We start from the raw sequence: 16,184 nt of genomic DNA, 5'->3' as shown, positions 1-16,184 counted from the left end.
AGCTGACTGGCAAAATTTAGTCAGCAAACACATTTACAGACAAACAGCAGCATGTGATACATACACTGTGTTGTCATGAGAAAAAAAGCATAATATAAACTGTTAACAAAGATTTTTTTTAAATAGAATTAAAAAGAACTGTCTCTAAATATCAAATATCGGAGTCTGAAGGACAGGGTAAAATCAGTTTGGCGTTTAGCCCATTTAACTACATAAGTACATGCAAGTAGAAAAGAAACACTCACAGAGCAGAAAATGTAATAGCATTATTTGTGACTGTATAATAACAAATCACATTTTTAAATTGGATTAAAAATGAAGAAAAAAATTAAACTTTTAAAATGACCGTGGAATTATGCGTAGGGCTAAATAGTAGTAAGACCTACAGTCAGTTGTGCGAAAAAAAAAGGTTCTATACAGGTCACTGAAAAATATGCATGTGTATAATAATAAATACAAGCAACCATACATCTCAGCTATATTAACATAACATTAAAATAACCTGTATACTATTGTGTAGATCACTTTGTGCCAAAACTGCTTTGACCCATCAAGTGGACTCCACAAGACATCTAAAAGGTGTCATGTGGTATCTGACCCCAAGATCTTGACAGCAAGACCTTAAATCCCTTGCCTAGAGTGGTCAGCAAGACCTTAAACCCCTTGCCAGATGTGACCACACCAGGTTGGGCTTTCCCTGACATGGTCACAACCATTTTGACTAGTCAAAAACACAGACTGGCGACTGCTGGAAGATAATCTTCCAGGAGAGGTACATCTCAGAGAGAAACCTGCCAGCTCCTCTGCTTCCTGGTTACTTGATAATTACTTATAGATACATATTTATATTCACCTTCAATTGGGAGTATTGCATCCCTTACTTTGGAAGTCTGAGAGTGCCACCTGTTCCCAAAACTATATACTATCTCCTGTGGAGGGCACCCGGTGACTACACACTACACATCGCTACACGTATACTAAGGAATCAGCTACGACATCCGGGGCACTGATGGAGACACTTGACCCACGCTGACACAGCAAGGCGTACAGCGCGCCGGGACCCACACAGGAATGATGCCGCAAGAGAGGACCTGGACAGGCAGCAGTGAGCGTCACCGAAGCCAGTTGTCTAGCTGTAGACGCAAATTTGCGTAAAAGCAAAGGATGACTTAAATACTTTCCAGGGCACTCCTAGTGAAATATGTGGTGGAATGGATATGTTATTTAAACAGTTGTCTAGATCTCCATTCCAACTGCTATACTTACTGCAGTCCTAATCCTTCATTAATCTGTCCACAGGCTTCTACTGCATGCAGTTGCTGGGACAGACTTTCTAAACTATATTGTGCATATACATTCCGCCATAACATATTTTCTATTGGCTCACAAAGCAGAGCAGCTGTGATTTAGGAAGCTCAGGGGAGAACATTTAATGTTGTACATTTTGGTTGCATTTAACAAACTTTTCATAAGACTGCCGTATTTGGTGGTGTTTGCACATAACAAAATGGTATGTTGTTAATAAAAATTAACAGTTAAAAAAAAGTATTTGTGAGGACTGGCGTTGCTGCTTAAATTATCTTTAAAATTGTGTAGAATATGTAGGCATTATACAAAAATACTTAATTAATGATTGTGGCCAGATGATCTACTGTAGGTGATAGCAGGTTTGCTGTAGGCATAGGAGGTAACTTGTCCTTCAAAAGAGTGGGCTTACTCAACCACATCTACGGATTCATTGCCACCTCTACTAATTGCCATTTTAATGACTCTTCCAACTGCATCATGGGTAGGTGCTCACTGCCACAACCAGGCTCCTACACAGCGACCTGGGATCACTGGTTCCACCCATGAACAGCTTTGACCCATCAAGTGGATTCCACAAGACATCTAAAGGTGTCATGTGGTATCTGACCCCAAGATCTTGACAGCAAGACCTTAAATCCATTGCCTAGAGTGGTCGGCAAGAACTTAAACCCCTTGCCAGATGTGACCACACCAGGTTGGGCTTTCCCTGACATGGTCGCAACCAATTTGACTAGTCAAAAACACAGACTGGTGACTGCTGGAAGATACTGCGACTGCTGTAGGCATAGGAGGTAACTTGTCCTTCAAAAGAGAATAGAGTGGTTCTACCCATGAACAGCTTACATCTGATATGTTTTGATATTCTAGCGCAAAACCTCTTGACTGTAGGAGACTAATTTCCACTGGCTCCTCCTGAAAACTAGGCTGCATTGGAAAGCTGGCAAAAAGCTACAGCTTGGAGACACTTGGCCCAACAAGGAACAATCAAAGAGCTGAATAATATTTTGTGCTATTCCAGGTCAGGTCACAGGCTGGAAGTAGATGCTAGCATGTTAAAGCAAGTAGGTGTTAACTTAGTTCCAGGACTGTACAAAGCATACAGATGTATTTCAAAAGTTCGCACTCTAGATGTTGAGGATATACATATTACATGGTCTTATTAGTTTACACAGTAAGTAGCCAAAATATATCAGGTTGTAATTCAGCCCATATTACTCTAAGACTAGTATGCAAATCAATAGGCAGTCTCCCAGAATTTATCCGTCGTACGATGAACGTATCGCATCGCATGCCATGTACCCGATGGCATGCGATGCAACGCGATTTTGACCCCCTATACGATAAAAAATCGTATAAGCACCCTAAAGGGTGCTTTTGAGCACCCTAATGGGTGCTCACAATGTTAAATGCACCCCCACGCCACCCCCCCACTATAAACGTGAACCCGAAGCGTGGCGAGCGCGGCGAGCCCGCGAGGGGCGGCGGTACGCGTCCTACGACCTTTTCATACCCCCACTATCCACGTCGGCGTGGAGTTGAGAATAGAATAGTGTGGCGAGCGCAGCGAGCCACCGAGCCCGAAGCGTGGCGAGCGCAGCGAGCCCCGCGAGGGGCCGCGGACACCTTCACAGGTAAACGCGTCCCTTTGCGGGCTTCACAGGTATCCGCGTCCCCTCGCCACGCTTCGGGCTCGGTGGCTCGCTGCGCTCGCCACACTATTCTATTCTCAACTCCACGCCGACGTGGATAGTGGGGGTATAAAAAGGTCGTAGGACGCGTACCGCCGCCGCTCGCCACGCTTCGGGTTCACGTTTATAGTGGGGGGGTGGCGTGGGGGTGCATTTAACATTGTAAGCACCCATTAGGGTGCTTAACATTGTATAAGCACCCATTAGGGTGCTTATACAATGTTTAATCGCATCGCATCGTATGGCATTGTATGCCATGTACAATGGCATACAATTTCAAAATTGTATGCCATCGTGCACTATCGTACGATATCGCGTCACATCGCATACCATCGTATGCGTTATGGTATGCGATGTGATGGGCGCCGCCAAAATACACAAGTACCATCTTTTGATATTTTTTCCATGTTCTACTTAGATTCAGTACCAAGTACTGTTCAATTCAAGTTGATCGATCTATAGGTGGCTCTGAATAGGGGAAAGTACTGTATAACTAAGGCAATGCTGTGTGCATGTGTATGTGTGTACTACAAAGCTTGTAGCAAGTAAGCTTGAAATCTGAAAATAAAAAATCTTTGGATAGTGAACAGCCTGTGCTGATGTTCAACTTGCTCATCATATATGCAAGGCCCAAGAAGTAGATGCTCAAGCAGATCCAAGAGATATGAGCCTTCTTGAACTGGCAGATAGCCATCAAGATTGTGAGTTGAGGTTTTTGAATCAATGAAGAAAACATCTGAGCATATTCTGTGCACAAGACAGTCCAGAATCTGACAGTGAAATTATCAGTATATCCTCGGTCTTAAATCCAAGGTCTGAAGATTAAAATGCTGGTGGGCACTCAGAATACCATTGGCTCTTTGAAATAAGATGAGGTACCAGTGAAGTAGTCAACACAGTGGGAATGATTAATACTTGAATGCTTGTCTGCAAATTTGCATGCACGAGGCTATCTTGTGGGGAAGTCCTGCAACTTTTTCTAAACACACAGTGTTTTCATTGACATGAAGCGGGTTTGTGTGGGGTGGAAAATGGGAGTGCTAATAAAAATGCTGGGAGTGTCTGGAAAAATTCTAGGCGTGCCAGAGTGTTTTAGGAGAGTGTTTGTGACTTCAGCTCCAGGCTGGCTATGCCTTTACCATTGCACTGACGAGTAAGTCTAGGGCTATGCGGCAAAATGTGATGAGTTGTAGTTAGTGTAAACATCATTCAATAGTGAGCCTTTTACAATGGCTTTAGGACATTTTTATACAGTATGGCTGCAAATGGATAGGTGTTGCCATACACATCCATACGCACAGCGTGCACATTAATTTGCAAGTTGGGATTTCACTCTAGCAGGGGGATGATGTGAATTTGCCCAGGGTTTCAAAGCTGAAGGTTAAAGATGTTTCCAGTTGAAGTTGGCCAAAGAGTGTGACTTTAAAAGTCAACCAAACCTTTCTTCTGGAAAAAATACATAAATAAAAAGTGAGTATTGTAGATGTGGCTGCAAAGCTAACCTTCACATGTGATGCAGAAGAAGACTGTTCAACTTTGTGATGCAGACTATCTGCCCAAAGATAGTTGGAGACAAAGAATTGAGTCAGAAGTTAGTCAGTGTCTTAGGTTGTTTTTGTTTCATTTAAGTGATGCTGAAAATGAAACAATATTCCATTTACTCCCAAGAAAAATGTGTGAGGACTCAGTAGCAATACACTCCTCTACCAAGCTAATTATATATATATATATATATATATATATATATATATATATATATATAAACTGTCCTTAGGTCGGCACTCCACAGGGAGTAGCAGTATAGTTATTCCTCCTAGGGAACAAGCGTGTGACTCTGTGCCCTCCGTGCTGGCTGTGGTAGCAGGCAGTGTACAGGAAGATGCGGAGGCGGCGGCACTCGAAATAAAGACACAGCAGGCAGATATCCCTGCTGTGTCTTTATTTTGAGTGCCGCCGCATCTTTATATATATATATATATATATATATATATATATATATATATATATATATATCCTCCTTTAGCCCAACAAAGTGCATTTACATGATGTGCCATTGATTCCACAAGTAAACCTTTACATCTACTGTATGTTGTCTGGATAGCTTCGCACAGCATCTTGATGCTTGTAGTTGCTGAATCTTGGTGTAAATGGATCTCTTCACCACCTCCCAAGAATGTTCAATTGGGTTCATGTTTGGTGAATGTTCTGGCCACACCATTCATCAAAACTCTTCAGAATACTCATTTGTTGCTGATTTCCCTGTTCATTACCCTGCTGAAAATTTTCTATCATTGTGGGGTTCATGAAAGACTGCAAATGGTCAACAAGCAATGCAATGTAGCGGTTACCATTCCGTTAATTGTTTAGGTGGACTAGAAAACAGAGCACAAGCCACATGAACCCACCCCAACACCAGTCTGCATTGCCACTTGTTGACAAATAGGACCAAGTCTGTGTCACACCCAAAACAGTACCATCTGCCTAAAACAACTGGAACTTTGACTTTCAAGACCAAACCCCATGTTGTAAGCCAGTCAGCGTCATTAGCCCAGGTGAGGTACTGTGTCTGGTGTCATAGTGTTAACAGGCACACTTTTGTGAGTCTTTTGCTCCCATATCCATGGAAGCTAAATAACACTACAATAATCAACTGGATACATTCCTGGTACCTCCTGCATTCAATTTGGATTTGCTTTCAGCCAGTATCACTTGTCTGCTAACACAGACAATTCCTGTCAAGACGTCTTTAGGCATAATCATTAAGCACCCATGGTCAGCCACTGTGCTGTCTACAGTGGATGGTAATACCTGTATTCCCAATATACAAGTGACACTCTAGCAATTCAGAAACATTGATAATGATAATATGGATATTATATATATGTTTCTGCGCAAGATGAAAATTTTAATTTATGGAGCATTGAGAAACCATTACAAGGGCTTCGTTTTACAGATTCTGTATTTGTATTCTGAAGCTTCATCTCCTGTTCCTGTCAATATACAAGCTACTGTATAGTCTTTAAATATATACACTGCAGCATGAAAGTTCTCTATCAGCAAAGCTATTTGAGTGCTAAAGAGTTGTTCCACCATATATGTAAATGCTTTAAATAAGTTAGATACAGGGCCGGTGCTACTTACTCAGCAGCTCCTGCAAAGCAGGGAGGTGCCATGCTGAAAAGGCGCTGTCTCCCTCCCTGCTCTGCTAAAGCTGCCTCAGCCCTCACTGTCACTACTTCCTTCACGCCGCCGACAGCGCCTGACAGTGGGCGGGTGGCAGTATAAAGAGCTGCTTCCTGAACCGCAGTGCCTGTCTGACAGCGGGCGGCAGTATGGAGAGGCTGACCAGCTCCGTGCACCGCGCACACACTGTCCTCCTCCTGTGACCTGCCCCCTCTTCCTCACGGACAAATGCGCTGAGGCATGTAGCACTGTCTGTGAATGCCAGGATGACCTGTCATGTCCAGATCCGCCCCCTACCCATTGCTGCCTGCGTCTGTCAGCTGTCAATCAACTGACAAACATGCGCCGCCTCCCCTTCCTTCCCTCCTCTCAGTGTGCTGTGCCAGTGCCACTGCCAGTCCACAACACTCTGCCCCCTCTATCTCTTCCCCTCTTTTTCCATCTCCTCCTTCTCTCTCCTCCTTTGAGGGTGTAATGGCGTCTTCAGCGTCCTGCCTATGCAGATAGAAGAGGAGGGACTGCACAAGAGTTAAACAGCAAAAGAACAATGCGTCTTATTATACATGTTTATAACAACTTTTTTAATAATTGTAGATTTTTTTATATTAATTTAGACACTTTTTAAATAATGGGCTAGGTTATGTGCCTAAAGGTGGCCATACACGCTGCAATAGCAGCGTGCGATGCGATGTGTGCTCCTGCGGGCATCGCACAGTACAAAAAGTATGTGCTGCACATACTTTTTGTACTGCTTTCAGATCGCATTGCACACACATTGCATGCATGCCATGCGATGCGATCTAGCACATAACGTATGCAATTCTCGCACCTTTAGTGCCTGCAACATTTTGCGGACACAGCGCTGAGATGGTGTATGCATACATGTATGTGCACCCGAGATCCTCCATAGGATTGCATGTTGCATACGCTCCCACAATCGGGCTGCAGCTTGTTGCAATGGCATGGTGAAAGGGCGCAAAATTTATGGTTTGCAGGAGGGCATCGGACACCCTAGCACCGGCCCTGGTTAGATAGAACTGTACTTTACTTGGAAACACCGCCTTGCTATTTGTGGCCATAGCTAGAGATTAGAAGGTATATACTGTACTGTAAGAAAACCATGTGACTGAGAGCTGAGCTGGGAGGAGCTTTGATACTATAATGAATGATGCCTGAAGCTAGCTGAAGCTCCCTGTCTGTCTGTATAAATCACATCACATAATTTATATGAATATGGAGTAATGTTTCTTCAACTCTTCAATTGTCACACAACTTTGGAAATAAAATGTCTCATCTGCCAGGCACTGGGAATATGAAAATGTAAAAACATAACTCTATTACAGATTGATAGACAGGTAGATCAATAAATATTGATAGATTACATTTTATGGCATCTATCAAAGTGATATTGACTTTGTAATGATAGCTGGTGCGGGAAGAGTGGCAGAGTATCTAAAACTGATGATATCTCGAGTCATTTTGTTATTATAATGTGGCCCAAATATTAGCGAATAATGCCAAGGCTATGATCTTTAAATGGCCACAGTAAGATATTCTAGGTTTTCTCTTTTTTTGAATTAACATTAGCTTGTAGGTCTGAAAATCACCAATAGAATCAACAGAATTACCAATTCATAAAAGACTACACTATGGCTAACAAACATTCTTTCTGCAGTGAATAAAATCTTTAGGCTGTCAAACTTTAATTAGCAAAGTGGCGGCATCTTCGAGGAGTAATATATCCTGCACTCTCTAATAAATTTCCATGCATAAATGTATCATATTCTCCAGAAGATAAAAAATATAAATAAGATAAACCTCATATCTAGCCCAAATACAGAAGTACACATCATGACATACAGTAATGTTATCACCTAATAATGCATGAGTATATAAAACATGAGTATATGGATATACGCTAGACTAACACAAATAAGAGATTCTAAGGCAGAGAGGTTTTTATCTTTTGTAAAAGAGTAACAGGAAATACATCTTATTGGTTTATACAGTAGCTTCCATTAAAAAAAACATACATTTCCCAGTATTTCAAGCCAAGAAATGTAAAGTAGCAGCTCTCAATTTTAGTTAGCTTATATCCACTAAGCTAAACACAATTCTAAATACAAGTACATTTCAACTGTATCCGGATGATAGATCTACATTGTTCAGATAGAGGCCAGTATTCAATGGTCCCAATTCACCGGGTTTTTTTCGGCGAATTGGGCTGTTTTCACTCCTTGCGGTGAATTTTTTTCACTGAAAATATGATTCACCCTATTCAATGTTCACTGTTCGCCGAAAGCGAACAGTGAATGCCGCCCAGTTCTCCATTTCATGCTCGCTGCAATTCGCTGGTGTATTTCAATGGGGTTTTCACTGGGATTCGCCGAGAGTGTATTCAATGCTAGGATGGCGAATTGATTTCTCCCTGAAATTTGCCATGATTAACCATTTTGCATTCGACATCTTTTTAAGGTGAACTGGAAAGTGATCTTATAAAATAAAGGTTGTTTTTTTTTTTTGTCTCAAAAAGCACATTAAAGCACATTAATATATATATTTAATTTTTATTTAAATTTTTTTAACATTTTTTTTTTTTAAGCCCTCCCCCACAAATTCTGGGGCAGGCAGGGAGGCTTACATCTCCCTGCCTGCCTCCGTCCCCTGGCTCGGTTAAAATTCACCAGCAGGGGCAGCGAGTCCCTGCTGCATTGAATAGGGTGACAGGGAGGGCTGGCAGCAAATGCTGCAGCCCTCCTGAACCCTGCAAATGGGCAGCGAATCCTAAACAGGATTCGCTGCACATGAAGAAAAAAATAATTGAATACTCCCCAGACAGGCAACAGGTCGACAACAAAAGGTCCACATGCAATAGGTCGGCAAAGTCAAAAGGTCAACAATCAATAGGACAACATTTTTTAGGACATTTTCAAACTTTACCATCCATTTCTGCATAGAGGAAGAATATAATAGTGTGCCGAGTGTAGACAAGGATACGTGTTACACTAACTGAAGGTCAATGTCGACAGGTGTCAACAATGACGCCCAAAATTATCCCAAAAAAGCCCATGTCGACCTTTTGACCCTGTAAAACTTTTGAATGTAGATCTTTTTACCCTGTCAATCAATTGCATGTTGGCCTACTGACTGTCTATCTAGGCACTGTAGATCTATCAATCCACAATCATTTCTTCATCTGTGCAATTCTAGTGTAAAAACAAAATTTGACCCCAGCGCTTATGTGTTTGAAGAATTTCAATAATAAAAGTATATACTTTCATTAATAATAGATATGGCTATCTCATCATGGATGTTGACGTCCGTTAGAATAGAACAGTATTCATGCTGTTTATAATGTCTGTAATGGTTTCTAGATTGTAGATACATCTCGCTTCCTCTCTCGAGATGTTCGCTAACATTTCTCCTCCCCCCCATGGGCTAGAGTATTTGATGATGTCTTTAAAGGTGAGTCCAGAGGGATCCATATTGCGTTTCTCTTTAAAGTGGGCTGATACACTAAGGACTTTATTCAGGTCTGTTCGCACTAGGGAGTGATGTTTGGCATCTGCGCATGATCACTTCTGCACATGTGCAGAAGCCGGGTGCAAACAGGCATGGTGAACTGCAAGTTTGCCATCCAATTTGCACCCACCAGTGCAGCCGGGGGCGTCGGCGGATGGACGCGCCCATGGGAACGCCCAGTGTTTTATGGGTGTTCCCATGGAAATGAGGCAGTGACGCAGCTGCCGGGATTGGGGAGCTGACATCACCCGTCAGCGTCCTCGCCCACAAGGCTGCGAATGGATGCAAAACATCCATTCACAGCTGTGTGGGCAAACACGGCGAGCGAGGGGAATGGACGGCTGGATGAGCGGCGGGTAGCGTTAAAATCACAAGCAGTACTGCACATCGCAGCGATGCATATGAACCAGAATAATACTCCTGAGTCTCTATTCCTTTTTAATATTCTGGATGTGCTCTGATGGTGTAAACTGTATGTCATAAAGCTGTACTTTTCTAGTTGTGTGTCCTTTTTTTTTTACATTCTTTTTACAGGTGAACTACAAGTCTAAGGAGGCCCATAACTTCCCTGTGTGCTGGAACTTGTGGTTCACCACGTCCCAGCCTGCGCGGGAGGCCTTCTGGGACTTGTAAAAAGCAATGGTTTTATCAAATTTTTACACTTATTTTATCTGCCATTCGTCCACTGCCCAGGGATGCCGGGGAGAAGCTTCAGTCCCCTGGCTGTGGCGTGATACCGCTGGCTGTTGGAGCCTGGGGCTGTTTCCAAAATACGGGGGATCCATAGTTTTTTTTGTCCCCTGTATTTTTGGAACCAGGACCGGTCCAAGAGCCGGTTGCTAGTTTCTTTAATGCGGGGAAACCACACAATGTTTTCTCCCGTACTTGGGGAACAAGGGCGGATTAATGAGCCTGGGGCTGGATTTGCTCAGGAAGGGGTACCTCATGCCATTTTTTTTATTTAACTTTTTCTCCCTGATCCATGCATGGTTTTGTCAAACTCGCCAGCCTGGCCCTGGTCTTTTTGGTTTGCGAGTTTCGGTAATTTCAAGGGTGCGAATTGAAAATTCGGACCCTATTACATTTGTGTTACTACATGTGCGATTTCCTCCATTTTTTTTTACAAAAAATTGCACATATCGCACCCTATTATATTTCACCTGGGATGTTGCTAAGGGCAACCAATCAGAATCTACTTATTTATTTAGCACCTTCTAGAAGATAATATATAGTATCTGATTGGTTGGCCATTACAACATCCCATGTGAAATAGAATGCCCATCTTAGTAAATTTCCCCCTTTGCCTCTTTTTCTTCTACTTTCCCTCCAATTGTGCTCTGCACCAGTGGGTTCTTGCTATTCTTTGTTCTATTGTAAATAAACTTTGATTTTTTTTTTTCTGGTAGTATTCCTTGTAATGTCTTATTTTTTCAAAGTATGTGTCAGTGCTTTTTTATAATATTTTTCCACCTTTTTGTGCTCTCTATTATATTGGGTGATGAATAGCAGGTTGTTGTCTTCTATCTTTTTTCTTTTGGTTTTAGCAGTTCTTTTCTTTTGATTTTATTTTTTTTCAGCTGATGATTGAATGTGCATTTTCTGTATCCTTTTCCAGAAATCTTTCTTTTAGGTTCATGGCTTGTTCATTATAGTTGAACAGTTTACCTAAACAATTTTAAACTACCCTTCTAGAATGTTCTTTTGACATTTTTTTTATTCGTAATATCTAAAAAAGAAATGCTTTTTTAGCATGAATAATCAGAGTCATAACCATATATTTACTTTTGTAGTCAAATAAGTTGTTTGACATTAGTTGATAACATCTTTCTAAAATGGTATCTAATTATTGACTAATGTTTCACAGCTTACATTTTCTTAGGCAGGACAGATTGTCCTCAATTTTTTTTTTGAAAACCTACTTTAGCAACACCCTTTTTATTCTTCTGTGAATTATGTGACGTCAATGGTCTTGTTTTAGATTATTATTCCTTTGTCAAGCTGCTTTCTGACTGCAGATAAATGAATAAATTAACACAATATACACAATCAATATCAATTTGCACAATATATTGAGAACAGATTTTGTTTTGGTTATTCATTAAGGTTATAGATTTCTTAGTTCTATCCTGTATATAAAAAATATGCTCTGTGAGTATTCTTTACATTAATTAAAATAGTAGGCTGGATTCTACAGTCAAACCTCTGACTTTTCAAGCCCCGATTTAGAGAAGAAAAAATGGTAAAAATATAATAAAATTACAATAAAAATAAATAAATAAAATAAAACAAAAAACATAGTGGTATGAGCATTTGAAGCACTAACATAATCCAATAATTTCATCGCACTCCAACAGTCAGCAAGCGGCGGCTCCAAACAGGGAAAGACAAATATTATAATACCATTTTGGTGAGACAAGAGTAAATCTGTCTTATTCCAAAATGCAGAAGAAAGGGATGTAAGGAGGGGAGCCAAAATAATGTGCAGCCTCTATATGACAAAAGCATCTTAGATCACACCTTTTTCTCATCACAATTATATTCAATAATTATGGCTATTAATATTATATATTACACACACTCACATATATATATATTGTACACATTTTTAAAGTCATTGAATAATTTTGCAAATGCCCATATATTAAGATAATGTAAAAATATCAACTCTCATGCTTGACAGAGATCTCTATTATACTTGAGAAGGAAGAGATCAAGCAAGCAGAAAGACGATAAAGATTTGGTTTTAAGATTTACAAGGTGTAATCTAAGGTTTCTTCTAAAGCAAACAAAATATAGCATTACAGAATTGTGTAAAACACACATACAGGTGCAGCGTTTCTTCATGGTCACTATGTTCCTGCCCTGTGCAAATGTAACCTCATTCATCCTACTTATGAACCAATGGGCATTTTGCTTTAGTATTGATATAACCTAAAAAATTACGAACAATTATTGTTCACTTTGGGGTTTATTTATACATTTAGAAAAAACCCTATTAATAAAATATTAATGCTGATATTTAATACAAATATAAAAGCCAATAACAAGGTATATATATATATATATATATATATATATATATATATATATATATATATATATATATATATATAGTTTTATTTTTTTTCCAACCACAGAATATTTTAAACTATTCCCTTTATGAATAATAGAAGTCTTTAGACTAAAAGGAATACAATTTTTATTCATCACTTTGTGGAGCACATGAAAAATACTTTGGCATTTTGTGATAGTTACAAAACAAAAGTAATTTACGGATCTGACTTTGTTAATGCATTCATGATAAAATGTATCTAGTCTTTTTACAAAATTACATTTTTTTTTTTTTTACCTCCACAGGGCAGGAACAAGATGTTTAAGTACCATTGGTCAAAATAATCAAGGCAAGCTAAATAAAATTGGATAATTCAAGGACAGAGAACTGAAATTTAAAACTTACAAAAAAGTCCCCATATAAATAAAAAAAAAAAACTAAAAAAGACATGCAAAGATAGTTGCATTCTCCTATCATGCATCAGGCTCAATGCCCAAGCACCCAATATTCATGACGACGAAAAGTGCAAAAACCCAGCAACATTACCAAAGGATGCATAGAGAGGTCTCACAATGCAATATCATCTCAATCCCCAAAGCCCATGGACAGCTGCACTGCCCTTCACTAAAATATATTTTTCTTTTCATTTTTTTCTTTAGAAATGTAAAAATGTGGGTAAAGAACGTAAACAAAAAAAAAACACACCAACCTTCTCGTAGCTCTGAGGGATGTTAAGGGGTTTGATGCAGAACACAATGACATGAGGAGAAGAGAAAAAATAGGGGAGACACAGAGAGAGTAAAAAAAGACCTTCTCCAGGCTTTTAGCTGCAAAGCGTCTAATCCATTCATTATACTAAAAATAGTAACAAATATTTCCTTAGCTTCAGAGTTGAATGCTCAATCAACCCAAGTCAATAATGTGTCTTAACTATTCTCTGTCCTGACAACAACATAAGTTTGACTAAAGTGTTCTTTCAACATTATGATCAGTAGTACACTGTTGGCGAAAAAACTATTATTTTTACTTAGGACTAACTCTGTCATTACAATTACATAATGTAATGTCGTCTAATTATTTTCTGCAGATTAGGGTAATAGCAGAATGCGTTCTACAAAATTGGATTATTTGGCAATAATTTAATATATGCAAGATGACAGGGTTACAGCCCAATTAATAAATACATTTGCCAGTTACAGATGCTGTAAATAGAATAATATATTCTGCACTACAAAACAACCAATGACCTATAATAAAATAAAACCAACACTTAAAACACATTTAAAATCATATATTATAATATTCATACCTACCACGTTTTTTTTAAAATACACATTATGTTAATAGCAATGTTATCACTTTTTTTTTAAATTGCCTTTAGGTTTGAGATCTATTTGTGTATTGTGAGCTTAAAACATTTAACTAAATGATTCTTTCATATCATTTAAAAATATGTTTTTTTAACATAACTCACTTGCTAAGGAATACAACTCTCTTATAACAAGATCTTCCTGTTACAGTATAGTGCTATGTTTCTTGATATGCATCCCACTACAGAAAACTGATTTAGTTGAAAGGTATTTCTTATTTTTATTTAATGCTCTGTATTCACAAAGTAATTTCAATGTTCCACTTGAAACAGTACTAACATACCTACTAAATACTTATTTTAGCATTATATGGCCTAATGTGAACTCTAAGCTGTGTTTTACTTATTTGCAGATTGCTTAATAAAAATAATTAACCTAATCATCAACTACCCGATTTAGTGGCATGTGTACTATAATGGATACTTATCTTTAACAAACCATTAAAACAAACCGTTCCATAAGTTAAAGCCAATATTAGCACTAATATTGGGACCAGACAGCAGGTACAGCCTGCAAACTGTTCACATTACCAGCGTGCAGAGCTCTGCTGCTCCCTACCTCTCACGTAAAGATTAGCGGGTGAAGAGTAGCGAACTCCGGCACTGTTGGTTGCCACACACTCGTACTTTCCCTGATCAGTCTCTTCGCTGTTTTCAATTTGTAAGGCACCTGCAAAGAGAGTAGAAAACAACAGCAGACATATTCAGAAAACTTATTTTGATGTCTTTACATAGGGGTAAGATTGTGTTACATCCAAAGGCTAGATATAACACACTCACAAAAAAAAATACTCGGCAGCCAAAGGAACGGATGAACCTAGTCATAAAAATAATAGACAATTTAAACAATTTTAAAAATAATCCTGTCATACCATCTTTAGATTTCATCTTCTGAAAACTTGCTTAATTTAAAGCATACTAGTAAATAATGTCTAGAGTTATTATAGCACAAAAAAGCATCACTGAAAGCATAGTCATTGATTTGTAAATTTGTAAAAGCAGTGTACCCAAATACGTTATTAAATAGTGGTATCAAAAGAAAGTATCAGAAAGATAACAGTGATTATTTAACTAATCTATGAAATGGTTTCCATGGGTCTGGGCAATAGTTCCACACTAAGCTCAGTTTTTGTACCTATTATTATTAATTAACATTTTCTTAATCACACTTTATTTCGATTAGCATAACCTGCAGCAATATAGAAGTTAACTTGTAACCTCACTTGATGTCAAGCAAAGAATGGTTTATATTAACAATGCAAATGTCATGTGATAAGGTGCCTAACTTATTGGTATTTTAGTTGTTGCTAAAGATTCAATGTCTTAGTTATGTTTGCCCCAAAAGGTACATATATCAAGTGTCATAATTTTGCCACATAGAATACCAAGGCAACTGCATTACCTGATAATTATAATAGGATACAATATGAAAGTTAAAAGATATATTGGAGAACCCAATCACAAGAATGCCTCTCCTGTATGTGCAGGCCCCAGTGACGAAAAATGGGGATCGATTATTCAACGGGAAAAAGCATACAATGCAGCCATATAAGTGTGGCTAGACGGGACAGAGATTTCGTTTTTTAGGTTGTGCAATGAATGGATACCTTTAGAAAAACAATACTTACCAATTTGGGTTATATATTACAATCAATATTTAATCCTCGATAGTCATACTGTAACTGAATTATGTAAAAAAAAAACACACATCCAAAACCTAGTAAAAAAGAAACACACAGAGGACACAGGAACCTAGCTAATGTGTTGCTGTGGGTTTCACAAGGAGAAAAGAGTCCAATAACTGAAGGGAAATAGTGTTGTCGTTTGGAAGGTTATGAAATGCCTTACCTCGAATTGGTGTATTTTCTGTAATGAAAGCAAAGAAAAAAAGTGACAGTGGTGAGGAATTATATTAGATTACCAGGCACACAGCCAAGAAAGGGTCCCATAGGAGGAATTTCTTCTAGCCACTTAAACGCAATTTCAGACTAATTTAATTCTTTATAAAGTATGCAAGCTAAAATAATATAAAGTGCACTCTACTCTAGAACAGAGTGAAGAA

The 16,184-nt window shown here is 39.0% G+C and overlaps 1 protein-coding gene across 1 annotated transcript in view; it reads right to left on the bottom strand.

Moving 5' to 3' along the window:
- Nucleotides 1–16,184, bottom strand: part of PTPRS (protein tyrosine phosphatase receptor type S) — a 366,190-nt gene that overhangs the window by 208,916 nt on the left and 141,090 nt on the right. Inside the window, exons 6-7 of the mRNA XM_083179390.1 lie at nucleotides 14,682–14,792; nucleotides 13,463–13,474 (exon numbers count right to left, since the gene is read on the bottom strand). Of these exons, the coding sequence (XP_083035516.1) occupies nucleotides 13,463–13,474; nucleotides 14,682–14,792 (123 nt within the window). The remainder of the gene's footprint in view (nucleotides 1–13,462; nucleotides 13,475–14,681; nucleotides 14,793–16,184) is intronic.

This window comes from Crinia signifera, chromosome 1, assembly GCF_055691185.1.
Source record: "Crinia signifera chromosome 1, ASM5569118v1, whole genome shotgun sequence".
NCBI classification, from domain to species: Eukaryota; Metazoa; Chordata; class Amphibia; order Anura; family Myobatrachidae; genus Crinia; species Crinia signifera.
The sequence above is the reverse complement of the archived record's forward strand: the minus strand, read 5'-3'. Positions and strand labels throughout refer to the sequence as shown.